Consider the following 16,469-nt stretch of genomic DNA (forward strand, 5'->3'; position numbering starts at 1 on the left):
AAAGAAATATCCAGAAGTGTTTTAGTAACTTGGTTATATTTATATATTTATAATTCGGTTTTGATTAAAATGGATGAATATTTTAACTAATAGATAGTAAATATAAAAGACAAAAAATGCGCCTTGATTATGAAAAATAGAGCAAATTTGCCTCGAACCAAAACTATGCCAAAAGTCGTTTTTCAAGAAGGGCATTTTTATCATATTTTTTATTTTATCATATATGTCTACATATATACACAAAATTATATACATTAATTGTATACATTATCCACAAAAAGTATCACAGGTTTCAGAAAAATCTGTAAACTTTTGAGAAGGAAAATTCTTCAGAATTATTGTTATTTTTTACAAAATAATAAAAATACGCTTTGATTTTAAAATAGAGTGCAAATTCGATTTGAATTAAAATTACATCAAAGGTCACAACGGGATGAAAACATATAGCTTTTGAAAATTGTAATGAATTTAGAGGTAATTTTAATTTTCTAAGTGTTTTAAAAAAAGACAATTATCATTAATTATTAATAAAAAAAATATTTATCTTAATTTATAATTTCAAGCCAATATAAACAAAACAATAAATAAATGCAACAATAATAAATGCAACTAGTTGTTTGTATTTTCTTGCTTCAAGCATACAATTTTTGAAAAAAATCCAGAGTTTTAATAATGCAAAGGTTATGTGCAATGTAGAAAAAAATGACGTTAAAAGCAAAGTTTATAAAAGAAAGTCCTGCGAAATTTTTGCTAGTTGATTCTATTTATCCTTCCTACGCTCTTTAAACTTTAGCAGATCCTTCCAACCAATTGTCACTCTAAATTCAAATTTGCATTGTTCGAATTTCCTCTCCTATATAGGTCAACATAGAACGCAATGCAACAATAGGAATACAAAGGAGCCATAAAGTAAAAATAAATACAGATACAAAATGTAGAGATCGTATAGAATTCGAATTTCTATGTAGTTTTCTCTCTGGTGAACTGAAACACGTGCCAGGCCGACCGACGTCTAGAGTATGCGAATTTCCAGTCTGATGGCCTCAACCATTAAAATTAACACACACCTAGTAATTTCAACTAACATTTTAGTAAGATAGATGATACAAAAGCGATCTAGATTGATTTTCAATTAAATTGAACTACTACAATGCACATGAAAAGTATCATCAATACACTCATGCAATTTTCAGCACTAATCACCCATCTCCTTCGGAAAATAAAATAAATAAACAGTAAAACATTTTTCTATTTTATTTTTTGCATTTTTCATTTATACGCAATGCAATCTATTTTATGCAAATTTAAACCCTGACACGTGTGCAAATAAACTACATTGCAAAATTGTATACATATTCATGATCTAACAATACTGTTCCGTTTAATATTTGAAATTGAAGTTTGAGATTATTGAAATAAATAGTTGTATTATTTATTTTGATATAAGTATTATCAAAGGTTGAAAAAAATTAATATTCTTATGTTATATATACATTGTCTATATTCAAAGATATTAGGAGACCTATATTGTGAAAATAGTAGGTAGGGGCATTAAGAGCTTTTTGCCACCGTTTTATTTTAATTAATATATCTTAAGATCCAAACACTATATTTGTACGAAATAAATATAAATAAAATCTATACTATTGCTCTAATAAATAAAATAAAAATAATTCCGTAATTATTGTTCATCATTTCGCAATAAATTATTTTCCAGAAAAATGCGGAGTTACAACTTACCCTGTATTTGGGCCAATTATTTATTATCATTTTTATCTCTTATAATTTATTTTTTGATCATTTTTCAGAAAATACATATGTTCCTAATAAATATAATTAATTAAATATTTATAATTAGGATAAAAAGTTTAATTAATTTTTAGGAGGATTTTTATATCCACATGCTATTAATACAGTTCAGCAATTCTAATTCGCTCAACATAAATTTAAATATATACAACATATGTTCAAATTTTATTACAGTCTTTTTTTAAAACTAGTTAGCAATTAAAACTTTTTAATAGGCAAGCTTTTTGTGCGAATATATGAATCAAACAAAATCTAGAAATTTTATTGGGGAATATAATTATAGTTGACGCGATGTAGAAATTAACTTCAAAATTATTATATATATATATATATATATATATATATATTTATATATATATATATATCATTTCATTAATTAACAGGCAATACGTCAAAATAAAATATAAATTTATTAAAGTTTCGAGTGCAAAATGTATCTCAACGTTCAGCAGAAAAAAGCTCTACATAAAATTTTATTATTTAGAAAAAATAAATTACAATTTTTAAACCAAAAATTGTACAAAGTACGGTTAGAAAAATGCATCAGTTTAAAATAAACTAAGGAAAAACAAAAAATTCTATATTTACATATATGTTCATATGTTCATTTACACATATGTTCGCTTATGTTCATTGTTTGAATAATTATGAAAAAATTGCGTAAGATCGGTTTCACTATATTTAATTTTTTTTAGTATCTTGGTTCAGTTTTCCATTATATTTACATCTAAATGATACTACCAAAAAAATTTTCCTAAATGCAATTACATGCTTTTGATCGACCACAGAGCCGGTGATAAACCGTCTAAACATTTGCCACCGTTTTTATACCGCAGAATTTATTTTTATTGGCATTAGGCGTTGAAATAAAATCATTTATTATCCTTTTTGTCCAATGCCAGAAAATAGTCACAGACTTTGCATTTCGGTTTAATGAATTAACAGTTTTGTTAGGACAGCACAAAATATATTAGTCACGATCAAATAGAGAGGAAAATCAAATAGGATTGTGATATTTTATAGCTTTTGGTGAAAATTGTGAAAAGTGCATATATGAATGAAATTGATAATTTCATATTACAATATATAGCATAATATAGTATACGTAAATACAAATTTATTACAAATACAAAATTAATACAAATCTATTAAACGAAATCAATAGTATTTCATTTACCTGAAGCCAATAAAATTTTATTATATGAAAAATTAGTTATATAATATTTAAATTATTCACAAGTTTCTAGCAGTGATCAACTAGACTTATAATTAAATAAAATTTCAGAACAATAATTAAAAATTTGCAACAAATTTTATTATCATTAAAATAGGCAGGCTGCCTATTATCATTAAAATATATGTTGCTCAGTAACTAAATTAATTTCCACATTTCAAATATCAGATTTCTATATGTGAGTTGCTCAAAAAAGTACAGTAGCAGTGATCATCTAGACTTACAATTAAATAAAATTTCAGGACAGTAATTAAAAATTTGCAACAAATTTCATTATCATTAAAATATATGTTGCTCAGTAACTAAATTAATTTCCACATTTGAAATGTCAGATTTCTATATGTGAATTGCTTAAAAAAAGTATGATGATTAAAACTTTTAATTACCGAGTTGTTGTAGAAGTTTCACATTTGAAACTGAAATAACATTTGCAAACTGGAAAATCATTATAGTTTGCTTAGGTTTTATGTAGAACGTCACTAAAAGTTTTAATTATTTAGAATGGTCCAATAATTGAAAATGTTTCCAATTACTTTGCACTAATTTAAAAACGAGTTTTAAAATAGAACTAGAAATTAAAAAAATGTAATCCAGATTAAAGCAGATTTTGCACTTGTTCTATCATTCAGAGTTTAATTATTAGTATTCATTACACAAACAATTAATATTTAGGGTTTATGTAAACCGAGTTAAATGCTTTTTGTTTTGACTATTTGGTAAATAAATAAATGAATTAAATTTATTAGAAAACGATGTGTACATTTGGTATGTATATTAGTTTACGAAATTACTATTTGTGTATTGGCACGAAGTCTGAAAACAATTCTTAAGTTCCTGTATTTAATAGGAAATTAAAAAAATGATAATAAATTAGGCAAGATTTATGAAGAGTAAAACAGATTTAATTTATCGATTCTTTTGTTCGTATGGTTAAACATTGGAAAATTTGTACTGAACTAGTTTCAAATTAATTATTATTTTAGATAGATGATGCAGTTGTATATAACCTGACATCAAGTCTTTCGAACAAATTTAATAATACTCTTCTTTATCATTTTTAATTTAAATTTCTTTTCTTGCATAACTTCAAGAATCAGCTCATCAGTAAAGTAGACCTTGCAAGCAAATAAATAAATACAAATTTTATTTATAGCAAATAGAAATTCCTTGGCAAATTGTAATACGTAACCCAACTACGTAATTTCGAACTGTATAATTGTTTAGTCAATGAAGTGATCATTTGTCGTCAGACAACACCAATTCAATTGAATTAGACCAGGATTGGAAATGAAATTTTGCTAATGTAGGTACAAATTGATAGAAATGCATCTATGTAGGATGCAATTAGAATAATACACGTGGGGATAATAGATTTGAAATGAAATTGTTAGAAAATTGATATCAGAGTTGCTCCACCAATCAGGAAAATGCAATATAGATACTGCCTTTTGTAGAAAAAAAAATGTAATTAAATTTTGCAATCGATACCAAAGTGGGCTTCTAAAATTCTCTGAGTTTATATAATATTTAATATATGCAAAAAAAAAATTTATAAATATTTATTTAGAATGCCCACGATTTGAAGCACAAATTGTAAGAAAATTACGAATACGTAACAATCCCGTAACTATTTCTATTTTCTAATTAAATTTCTTAAAACACTATCGACATTCAAGTTATGTAAACCTATTATGCGACACCTTGGCATTGAAAATACGTATGTGCATAATTTTACGACAAAGTTACGTAATTTCACTCCTTCAAATTACTATCGACTTATGTAATATAGTCGTAGAAAATAAATAACAAGTAATCCAATATTGTCTACGATTTAAGTGTAGATTTCTCTAATGCAATTTATTGCAGTATCAGTTTCTTCTCTATAAATAGATTTATGATAATAATAAAGTTTTGACTTTATGAGAATAGATTTATGCAAGAGAATGCTTTCATATCATTATAAAGTCTAGAGAAGTTTATGATTTAAATTTATGCTTGGATGCTAATAATATAAATTATGAGCACAATGCAATATGCTTTTGTAGTACAAATTGTAAACTAGATAGATAATTTATATTGTAAAGTTTCTCGAAGAAGTATTGTTGCCAAACTCGAACAATCAATTAATTTAAATACGAGTTTTTCAAGAAATGTAAAAAATTATTAAATATCTTAATAATATACAACACGAGTACTAAAGATTTTGCAACATAGTGAAAATCACTAGATGTCTTGAGGTTTTATAAAATTATGTAAAGAAAAAAAGCTGATGAGAAGTGAATAAATTTAAAAAAAAAATATTTTATTTATATTTTTAATTATTTCTTAATCATATTTTTTTATTTGTGAGTTAAAAATGTTATTTTTTATTTTTTATTTTATTTTATCATTTTTTCATTAATTTTATTTAATTATTTGATATATTTCATACGTACTATATCCTAATTAGACTACTACTCTGGTATGAGCAATCTTATAAGAATTTAGTATGATTCTTATGATAAATCTAAAAAGAATTACAAAATTGTTTCTTTATATAAATGTATTATTTTTAACAAAATTTAAGGTTTAATTAAACTGAAAAAAAAGTATTTAGAGTCATTTGAATCAAAAAATTTCTAAACAAAAAGACACTATAAAAATCCACAATAGGCTATTTTTTGTTCATGATTATATGAACTTTTGCTGTATAAAGTTTGAAATATATTATTTATGGGTTAAAAAGTTTATATAAATATTTTTTATTTAATTTTATCATTTTTTCATTAATTTTATTTAATTATTTGATATATTTCATACGTACTATATTCCAATTAGACTACTACTCTGGTATGAGCAATCTTATAAGAATTTGATAAGATTCTTGTAGGGATCATATAAGAATTATCAATAAATTTTACAAAATTGTTTTTTCATATGAATGATTTTTTTTCAAGAAAATTCAAGGTGTAATTAACTAAAAAGAAAAGTATTCAGTCTCAAAAAATTTCTAAACAAAAAGACACCATTCAATTCCAAAATCGCTTAATTTTGTGTTCATGATCATATGAACTTTTGCTGTATAAAGTTTGAAATATTTTATTTGTGGGGCAAAAAGTTTATTTTAATATTTTTATTTTATTATTTTTTCATTAATTTTATTCATTTTTTTATATAATTCATACATACTACATTTCAGTCAGATTAATACTCTGGTATGGGCAATCTTATAAGAATTTGATAAGATTCTTTTAAGAATCTTATAGGAAATATATATAAATTTTACAAAATTGTTTCTTTCTATTGATGTTTTTTTTTAAGAAAATCGAGGTTTAAGTAAACTTCTCAAGAGTAGGATTTCGTGACATCTAGATTAAAAACTTACTACAAAATGTCTAAACACAAAAACAGTATTTACTTCCAAAATCGGAAGATTTTTTGTTCATGATCATATAAACTTTTGATATATTTTTTATGGTATTACATATCATATTTCCCATACTTTTTATTTTTATTTAAGTACCAAAATACACGAAAATCTCTATCAGAGTTCATTTACATAAGTGGTATAAGTAAATTATGATTTAATCCGGCAATGCGATATTCGTCAAATTTTTAGGCACCAAGCCAAAATTAGGGGTCGATGTGCCCGTCGGTGTCCAATTTCGGCCCTGTCAAGTACTTTTAATTAAGAAATTTAAAAATATAAGAATAATCTCTGTGTAAATATTACAGAGTAACCTCATGAATATATAACAAAGCTAAATTTGTATAGTCTTTTGTTTTAGTTTTAGTCGACGTCATTTGATGTGGTTTAGCACATTTTTAAGTAAATTAAATTTTGTGTATAATGAAAGTTAATGTAGGATTTTTATTGGACGTCATTATAATGAACAGGAAAAAACTGAAATGGTAAATAATAGTGAGTAAACTAGGCTTTGAAATGCTGTTATTATTAGCAATTTACTAAAACCGTCTTGCATAATATTGCAATAGCTGCTTTTCCTCAGCCTAGTAAACAGAAGTGTGCAGGTGGGTCATATTAGGTTGTCAAATATCTCCCTTCCGCTTTTTTGCTCTTGGTTTAATACAAAAAGGCGGAAGGGAGATATTTGACAACCTAATATTTATGAAGCAATATAAAAATCTACCATCATAAAATTTCGGTTTGGGTTATTATTAGATTTCAAGATATATTAATCTAAAAAAGAACATTACAACAAACCCCTAGCTCTCCTACTGGTTGAGAAAAAATCTGGGGTCGTTAGTGAATTTCATTAAATTATTTGTTTATAAAGTATTGGTCAGGACAAACTATCATAAAACTTTATTCTATTTATCAGTCAAAAATTAATTTAAATCCATGTCTGCTATCTAGTAAAGTCCTTTATATGGCAAAAATTAAATTTTACTCTACGGCCTCCCAATAGTATTATATAACACAATCGTTTTATTACTACGTCGGTTTTGCTATAGAATTTGTAATTAAATTTTATCAAAAACAGGATGTTATCACTATAATTCACAGCTAATGTTATATTAAATATGATTTGATTTAACCGGTTGCTCACATAGAGATGAAAACAAAACATGCCTTCTGGTCGAACCCGAGTTTATGTTGAATTTATAAATATAACAGAAATATCTCGTATCAAATAACGGTTAATATTATAATAATAAATAATAATGATGAAGTAGATTAACAAGAGATTTTTGGAAAAAACAAGAACATTATTTTGTACTAGATTCAACTAGAACTTGCTAAATCTTGGAATTGAAGAATTAAATCATTGGATTCGAAAAAAAAATGGTTCTTTGCCATCAAATTATTAAAAATTATCTTAAATTATATTAAGTATATCATTATTATAAAGTGATACGACGTACTCTATTGACGTTCAGTTAGGCCTTGTAAGATATAAACATAAAATTTAATTATTTCGCAGAATTATAAAAATTAAACACGTGTTTTGAAAACAAGATTAATTACTTTGTTTGCTATCTTTTGTAACGAAATGCGTTTATAAAGTAAATTTCAATATTAATTTATTTGTAATCTACTATAATGTTGAATTCAAATGATAAAATATCTCAATATTATCCCAATTACTGAATATTAGTGAATTGTTAAAGAAAAAATCAATGAAATAAATAAAATACTATTATTTTTAATAATATTTACTCATTGTATGTTAATTTCATTTCTGAATTTTTGTTTATGAGTTTTATCATATGAAAAACCGTTAACTAAACAAATTGCATCTAGTTTAAATTTTTAATAAGGTATAAATTAGTTATAAATTGGGTGAATACTAATTTTTATTTTTAAATTAATAAAATAATTAAATTTAATTCCTAATTAAACTAAATTAAAAAGTAACAATTATAATACCGATGACTCTAACTTTATAGCTTTAATACAAATTAGCTGAAGAAAATTCATATTATTATTATTAAATCTTTTGATTATTATTTTTGACGATGACTCTTATACATGTTTGCCCTTTCCTAACTTAGTTTAAATTTTTTATCAAATTAAGAGACTTCACATAAGTTTAACAAAGTGCATATAATTCTAATCGTTAATAAAATATAAATTAAACATATATGGGATAAATTCTAATAGCGCATCAAATCTCATGAAGTAAAATATTAACCAAGTGAATCTGAATTTATAATTTTAATATCATATATCATAAATATTATAAGTATTTTTCGATCGCTTAAAAAACACCTAAAAATGTACTATTAAATAAATTAAAAAGTTTGACAAATTATATGGTTCATGTTATTAAAATTAGTAATTAATCGCATATATGTCGTTTTGTTGCAAACCAAATATATTTATTTCCACGTTAATTACCATGTCAGATATATGTGTCTGACTCTAAAAAAATCTACATGAGCAATGTCAGACATATATACACGTTTTGGTAAAAAATCCAAGTCAATTGCAGTATATTTGGTCTATCAGGAATAAAGCCTGATTTTTTTTGCAAAGCTTGTTTTATCAGGAACAAAACCTGAAAATTTCTTGGCATCCAAAAAAAAAGTTTTAGTAGAGCCATGTCAGACATATATGGGTTTTCTAGTTACATCTAATTATCTAATAAATTTTCCATGGCTGATGTGGAAATTTTTCTGCTCGTGGCGATTAACGAGTGAAACAAATATATTTATATTATTGAGGTTAGTATTTTTATAAAAAAAAGTAATTACTTTTGTTATATGTATCCAGAACGATTACAGAAGCCCGTATAAAATGGGATGATACAAGTTGCGGAACGTTGTATTGTTTTAATCGTACAAACAGGTCTGTGTTCTCTTCTCTTATTTTGCCATGAAAATGGTCTGTTGTCAGGAATCGTCGTTTAATGTCGACATTAACATTTATATATATACGAATATATATATATATATATATATATATATATACATTTGGCTCACCGCGGTCAAATTTAGCCTGGCAGCTCAGAGGCAATTTAACGAGTTGAACTGTCGTTTATATTCTATTGTGTCAAGTACATGGTATATGAGATTTCTGAGTTTTTTGTTACAGAAAATTATAACAAATATTTAAAAAATTATTCCCAAATGTAAAACGTAACTTGATTTTTCTAACAAACATTGCACCCTATTACATACGGATGGAAATCATTTAGCTTACGCGTCATTGTTATAAAATGGATTATATTAAAAAATAATATAAATCTCTATGAACTCATTTAAATACCAATAGAGTAGTAAAAAAATCGTTTCAAAACATTTTGATACTTTTATATAATTCAATAAATTTTTCTTCATAATTCTCTTGTTGAAAATATTTATTTTTGCTGCAATTTTCTTTAGCAAAATTTTATTGTTAAAAATCATCTAATAATTATATTACACTTAATCAAAAATATGGAAATGTAACAAATAAAGTATGATAGTGTAATATTATGATTTACTTACAAATTGCCTATGATCACAAATCTTGGTCGAGGCGATTTTGTTTTGATTATTTACAAAACTTCAGTAATAGTATTATAGACTGGCGGATCTGTTTTATGTTAGGTGCCTAATAAAAAAATAGGCCGAGGCCTAAAAACCGTTGTGTCTCACCGCTAAGTTCTCATTTCAAACTAATCGGGATCGCTTAGGGGAGACCGGGGTAAGAATAGAAATATGAATTCTATGAAGTCTCTCTAGTACTTGCAAAAATATTGCGTTTAAAAATTTATAATTTGCATTTTTAATTGAACCAAATATGTAAAAATATTTATTTAATATTAATTATATTCTATTTTTAATTTGGGGTGAAAAAAATTCGAATTCTAAAATTAACCCTTTCTACTCGGGCTTTTCAAAATTTGTATTATTTTGTCGCCAAGGAGGCGGCATCTGAGTGGAAAGGTTTAATATTACGAAATAGAGGTTTCTGATAAGAGGGTAAAAATTTAAATTTTATTTAAGACCTTCAGTATTATGCTTATATATGAAATATTGCTTATATATTACTATATGATTATAATTATAATTTAAACAATTTATTCTACTTTACCCCTGTCTCCTCTATCCGTCTCCGACAGATTTCTCTTCCAAGAAATATGAGAAGCAAATGTCACTGATTGCAATTAGAGTCTATCTAATTAATATTCGCCCTCAAGTTAGTTAATGTGCTTTTGATCGACCTAGTTTTCGAAATCAAGGACAAATATTGAAGGAGATTCAGACAAAAAAAACTGTGTTAAAGAAATATCATGTTTCAAGTCCTTTAAAATTTTTAATTGCGAAGAGAATTAGATGCATGGCTTAATTAGATGATGAACGTTCTTGAAAGATTTTAGTTTCGGTTACATAGGCGGTCTATTTTTATTCAGACTATGGGAAAAATTGATGGTTTTGTAATTGAAAATTAAAGCTTGTAGTTTTATATAATGTTGTTTAGTGAAATTTCATACTGTCTGGTGCAATTTTCAAGGGTACTCGTACATGCTAACGAATGGTAAAATTCAACAATAGATCTTATTATTTAAAAAAATGCTCAGAGTTCTATTCAAATTAATAACAAATTTTGCATATATATATGAGTATAAGTGTTTGTTTGTGTCTGACAATATGTATATCGGTTATTCTAAACTCGTAATTACCACTTGAAACAACGATCTTCAATCGTTCATGGCCTAAATTTCAAAGCTCAAAGATTTAATAAGAACCTGACACTTTGTAGAGTTTTACGTTTAGACAAATCAAAACGTGTCATCCGATTCTAAAGCAGTTGCAAACATTCAAAAATGTAAAAAAAAACTGGAAAACCAACACTCGCATGAAGAAAACAATATTATTTTACACAAATTCTTTGCCTAGAAATCCAAAGGAATTTGTGAAACGATACAGGTGTTCGTCTGTAGACTTCTTTCACTGATTGATTGATGATCTCGTAATAAAACTAGGTCTGAAGAAGTCTAGAGTTATTATTTTCAGTTCATAACTCGGTCAATTCTTTATATTTTTTACGAAGTAACTATTTTAATTTTGCAAAAATGATTCATTAGCAACGATTTATGTTTATTACCAGTTTTAAAATTAGAATCGGACCTGAAGAATGCCAGAGGTGTATATCAAATTTTGAAATAACTGACCGAGCAGAAAATATTTTTTGAAGAATGAGTACATTGTCTCATAAAGTGGAAAAAAATAATAAACTCCTGGACGTCATTTCTACTTATAAAATCAGTAATTTTATAAAAATATTTTTCATCTGTGTCGTCATATAAAATCAATTCCTGGTTATTTACAATCTCAGACATTGAACTTAACGGGGTTATGTCAAGTTTAACAGAATTTGATAATGCTAATGGTTACCGAATTCACAAATTGAGTAAATATTTTCGTATGCACTGCGATGATTCAATATTATGAAACACAATACTTTGTCATAATAGATATCGACTCTTGTTTTCTCAAATCCATATTGCATTAGAGTTAGGAAAATGGAATTTCATAATAAAGAGAGAATGGAGTTAGGAATTAAATTGGAATTTCTTAGTAAAGAGTGAGAAAACATCGTCTATAGTATGTTGATTCTATAAATTGATTTCAATTTTAAACATTGATAATGAAAAGCTAAATACAATTTTATGACTTTATAGAAACACCCGTAAAATTTGCCTTTCGGGAGCATTGCTGCATAACAATAAAAATGGCTTTATGATAAAAATTAGGAATATAAAATGCTCATATCGACTATTTTTAATTAAACCTAAATACGATATTGCTAAAAGTTCATACGCAAATATATAATTAAAAATATATATGATAGTGTGTATGTAGAATTTTTATGGTTTTATATTTCTTATATGAATTTTGAAATCGTTGTGCATCGATACAAGAAATTTAATGAATATATGAAAATATATAATATAATATATATATATATATATATATATATATATATATATATGTATATAAATATATATATATATATACAGGGTATCCCAGAACTCAACTGACAACTCTAACTGGCCTCAAAAAAATAGAAAACAAATATCTCACGTTGTTTGGAAATTATGAGCTTTTAAGGGCAACCTAGAGCTTTGATGAAATTATTACTATTTTATTCATTGTGACCAAAAATCATGTCATTTTCGAAAAATTTCATTATGAAACTATCAATTTTTTTATTATTTTATAATCCTGATTAAATGCGGCAACTTTTGAGGAAACTTGCCAACATACATTAGTACAGGGCTTCTCAAAGTCGATCGATTTTAAAAAAATTCAAATTATAGTTCAACAAAACGTCTAAATATTTAAAATCCAATAGAAATAGTGTCATTATTTCTAACAGTGGTCCTAGAAATGTTATTTACGATTACGCGCCCAAAGTTTAAATGAACAAAAATTAATAAAAATTAACCACAATAACTGAAAAATGTTCACAATTTTACCAAAGCTCTAGGTTGCACTTAAAAGCTCATAATTTCTAAACAACATGAGAATCATTTTCTAATTTTTATCAAGACAGTTACGGTCAATACCACAAGCCGGGTCACCTAGTATATAAACATATAAATATCATCATGAAAATCGCAAATCACAATCGGACGTTATATAAAAACAATCGAAATCAATCAGTAATAAGAAAAATATTGAAATTATTTGGATTAAAAGAATCTAAAAAGTAACAAAAAACAAAAAAGTTTTTTCAATAAAAATTCTTTATTTATTTACTGTCGACGTTTCGAAACTAGGTACATTCCATCTTCAAGCAACATGATTGTCATAAGATTTAAGCAAACAATATGTTTTAAGAAAAGCAGAAGATAGTAGATTTTTTTTATAAAATGAATAAAATTGTGGAAAAAATAATGTACAGAAATATCATTAAATAAAAATAATAAAATTTGATTCTAATATTTTGTTATATAATCCACCCATTTATTTTTATGATTTTCATTTTGATTATATTGACACATTTCTGTACATTTTCCACAAATTTATTCATTTTATATAAAAAACCACCATCTTCCGTCTTTCTTAAACATATTGTTTGCTTAAATCTTATCAAGATCATGTTTCTTGAAGATGGAACGTACCTAGTTCCGAAACGTCGATAGTAAATAAATAGAGATATGTTTTTTTAAAACTTTTTTGTTTTTTAATATTTTTTGGATTGGAAGCTCTACAAAAAATGTATATATATATATATATATATATATATATATAAGTGTCCAATAAAATCAATGATATATTTCTGATAGTTTGAACGATGCTGCAATCTTAATTCCCTGATTCGACCAATCAGTTGATTTGATTATTGCGTTAAAAATAGTTTCATTATATATTTTTGATTTCATTGAATCTATATTCATAACTCTAATACATATAAATTTTTTCACTTACAGGTATCCGAGAACGAAGGCTCAACCTTGGCAGCGCAGCACGGGGTCCCATTCTGCGAAGTGTCTGTCGCCGACAATTCACCCGCGCTCTACCGCGCCTTCGAGCGCGTCCTTCTCGAATCGCGCGGACGGCCGACGAAACCGCGAAAATTTTCCGTTTCGAAAATGCTAGGCACCCTAATCGGGGCAACCAACGCCATAAAACAGCAACAAAACAACGGAAACCAGCAGCACGTCAACGGTTTGCAGCAGGCTCTGAGCAACGGCGGTTTGCTCCAGCCTTGTAATGGACTCAGGAACCCGGTGCCCTCGGGCGGCACCGTAGTGCCCTGCAGCAAGGCCGAGTTGCACAAGTCGAGAGTTCTCAAACGCAGGCAGAATTTCACGGCGGCCGCCTCTCTATGACCGGCGGACTCTCAGGCAACCGGATAGGACTGTTTCTGTTTCAGTTTGCAGAAGAATCAGAATTGTTTCGCATTAGTGCAATTCGTCATTTGCTGCAAGTTTCAGTAGGTACATCATACTATTGTAGTTTCAAAATTACAGCAGTTGATTCCTGGAAATAAGAAAATTGCTCATTACTTTTATGGTCGTATATATTGATCGTTGTTAGAAATAATTTAACTTCTAGAGCCTTGTGCGGGAAATAATTTATTATTAATATACGGTTTAGCCAGTTAACCAGTGTCGCCCAAATTGAGATCATGACGTGTATATTCGTATGAAATTGAAAAATTGTTTACTAGTTACTTCTACATTTTACTTTTTCATTGACATAAGCATTATCGCGTATGTATTAAACTAAAAGCGGATTTAATGAAATATTTTACATGCAAATAATAGGTTGTCAAATATCTCCCTTTCGCCTTTTTGTATTATAAACCAAGAACAAAAAAGCGGAAGGGAGATATTTGACAACCTAATATAAGAAAGTAACAATAGTCAGAAAATTAATATAAGAAAGTGAGAAAATAAAAAGTAGGCTACTAGTGCATGGCAATTGCCTTAAGACAAGTTGCTGAAACTTTCCGTATCGCAATTTAAGATTTTCAAGAGCTTTAAAAAAATTTGAAAATTTTGAAAAAATTTGATATTTTGGAAAATTCAGAATTTTTTTGAAATATTTGAAATTGTTTGAATTTTCTGTATTTTTTTTAGAAAATTCTGAAACCCATTCAAGTCAAAATAAAAAGTAGACTGGTCGTACATGGCATTGTTCTCTAAGACAAGTTGCTAACAATTTTTGTATCACAATTTAAGATAGCTCTAAAAAAATTGAATATTTTGAAAAAAATTGATATACTGGAAAATTTTGAATTTTTTTGAAATATTTGAAATTGTTCGAATATTTTGAAATTTCTTGAAAATTTTGAAACCCATTCAAGTCAGTTGAAGTCCATAGTATCGAAAATGTCGAGAACAGTCTATGTGAAATTTAAATATTATAGTACGGAACTCATAGAAATAAAAACAAATATTACACTTATTTGTTACGCACACAAATTTACATACATCAATTATTCCTTAAGTATGCCAAAATGTTCAGCAGACTTTGAAACGTAAAGATATGCAAAAATTGTATTTTTTTCTTTTTTTTGCGAATACTACAACATAACCTATAGGAAGTTAAAAATGTCATTTAAATAAATAAATCTTAATTTTTATTCAATAAGCATATAATTTTCACATTTTTATAAATTCAGGCAACTTGCCTTAAGATGAAATGCCGCCTTTTTATACAGTCATAGCCTCAAAATATTTTTTAAATTAAAAATTTTGTTTCAAAAATTTCAATTTAAATAGCAAATAATTACTGACTGTTTTATAAGCATAACGAATATACTCGTCAATACACAAAATTTTGCCTAGCTGGTTAAAAACTACAAAATTTGCACACAAGGCTGTAAAATTTAATAAGAACATATTTTTATTCAATGAGTAATTATTGGTGGTGCTAAAAATATTTAATGTCCGGTTTCTGCCTGATAATCTCAGCAGATTAAAAAATATAAAATGAGTATTTACAATTTTTTTAATCAGCGTAATGTATGTTTTTAAACATATACACATAAATTTTATCATCTAAGTATTTTCAAATATCTAACTTAATAACAGCAAATATTGGCCTGGATTAAGTAATTCTGATTAATCTATTATTGTTAGATTTCTGAAAGTGCTTGTTTTTCAACAATTCAAAATGTGTTTCTTACATGAACGTTAATAAGTAATGTTAAGTTTGATATTGTGGGTTATTTGAACCTAGTTCTGTAAAACAATTAGGAATTTATAAAAAAATAAAAGTATTTTCATATGGACATGTTGCCTTGCAGAATGTTATACAGCTAGTTTCAAATCTCACAATATAATCGTCGAAGAGTCCTATATGGCTTTTAAAGCCGTATAAATGCGTGAGAATAATTAAGTCAATATATGTACAAGCATTGTTCCATGTTTCAAGTGTTCGAATATTGAAATTGATCTTTCGATAAAATTTGGCGTTCTTGATTCCAAAACAAAAATCGAACAGACAAAAATCCTTGGCTGCGATATTTATATATATC

General features: G+C 26.5%; 1 protein-coding gene across 1 annotated transcript in view; it reads left to right on the forward strand.

Annotated features, from left to right (window-relative positions):
- Window positions 1–14,313, forward strand: part of LOC113372189 (ras-related and estrogen-regulated growth inhibitor-like protein) — a 39,281-nt gene extending 24,968 nt beyond the window's left edge. The window contains exons 4-5 of the mRNA XM_026612511.1: window positions 13,912–14,103; window positions 14,188–14,313. Of these exons, the coding sequence (XP_026468296.1) occupies window positions 13,912–14,103; window positions 14,188–14,313 (318 nt within the window). The remainder of the gene's footprint in view (window positions 1–13,911; window positions 14,104–14,187) is intronic.
- The last annotated feature ends 2,156 nt before the right edge of the window (window positions 14,314–16,469 follow it).

The sequence above is a fragment of the Ctenocephalides felis genome, unplaced genomic scaffold, assembly GCF_003426905.1.
Source record: "Ctenocephalides felis isolate EL2017-DRISC unplaced genomic scaffold, ASM342690v1 CF-g0.4_SCAFFOLD_01604, whole genome shotgun sequence".
Classification (NCBI taxonomy): domain Eukaryota; kingdom Metazoa; phylum Arthropoda; class Insecta; order Siphonaptera; family Pulicidae; genus Ctenocephalides; species Ctenocephalides felis.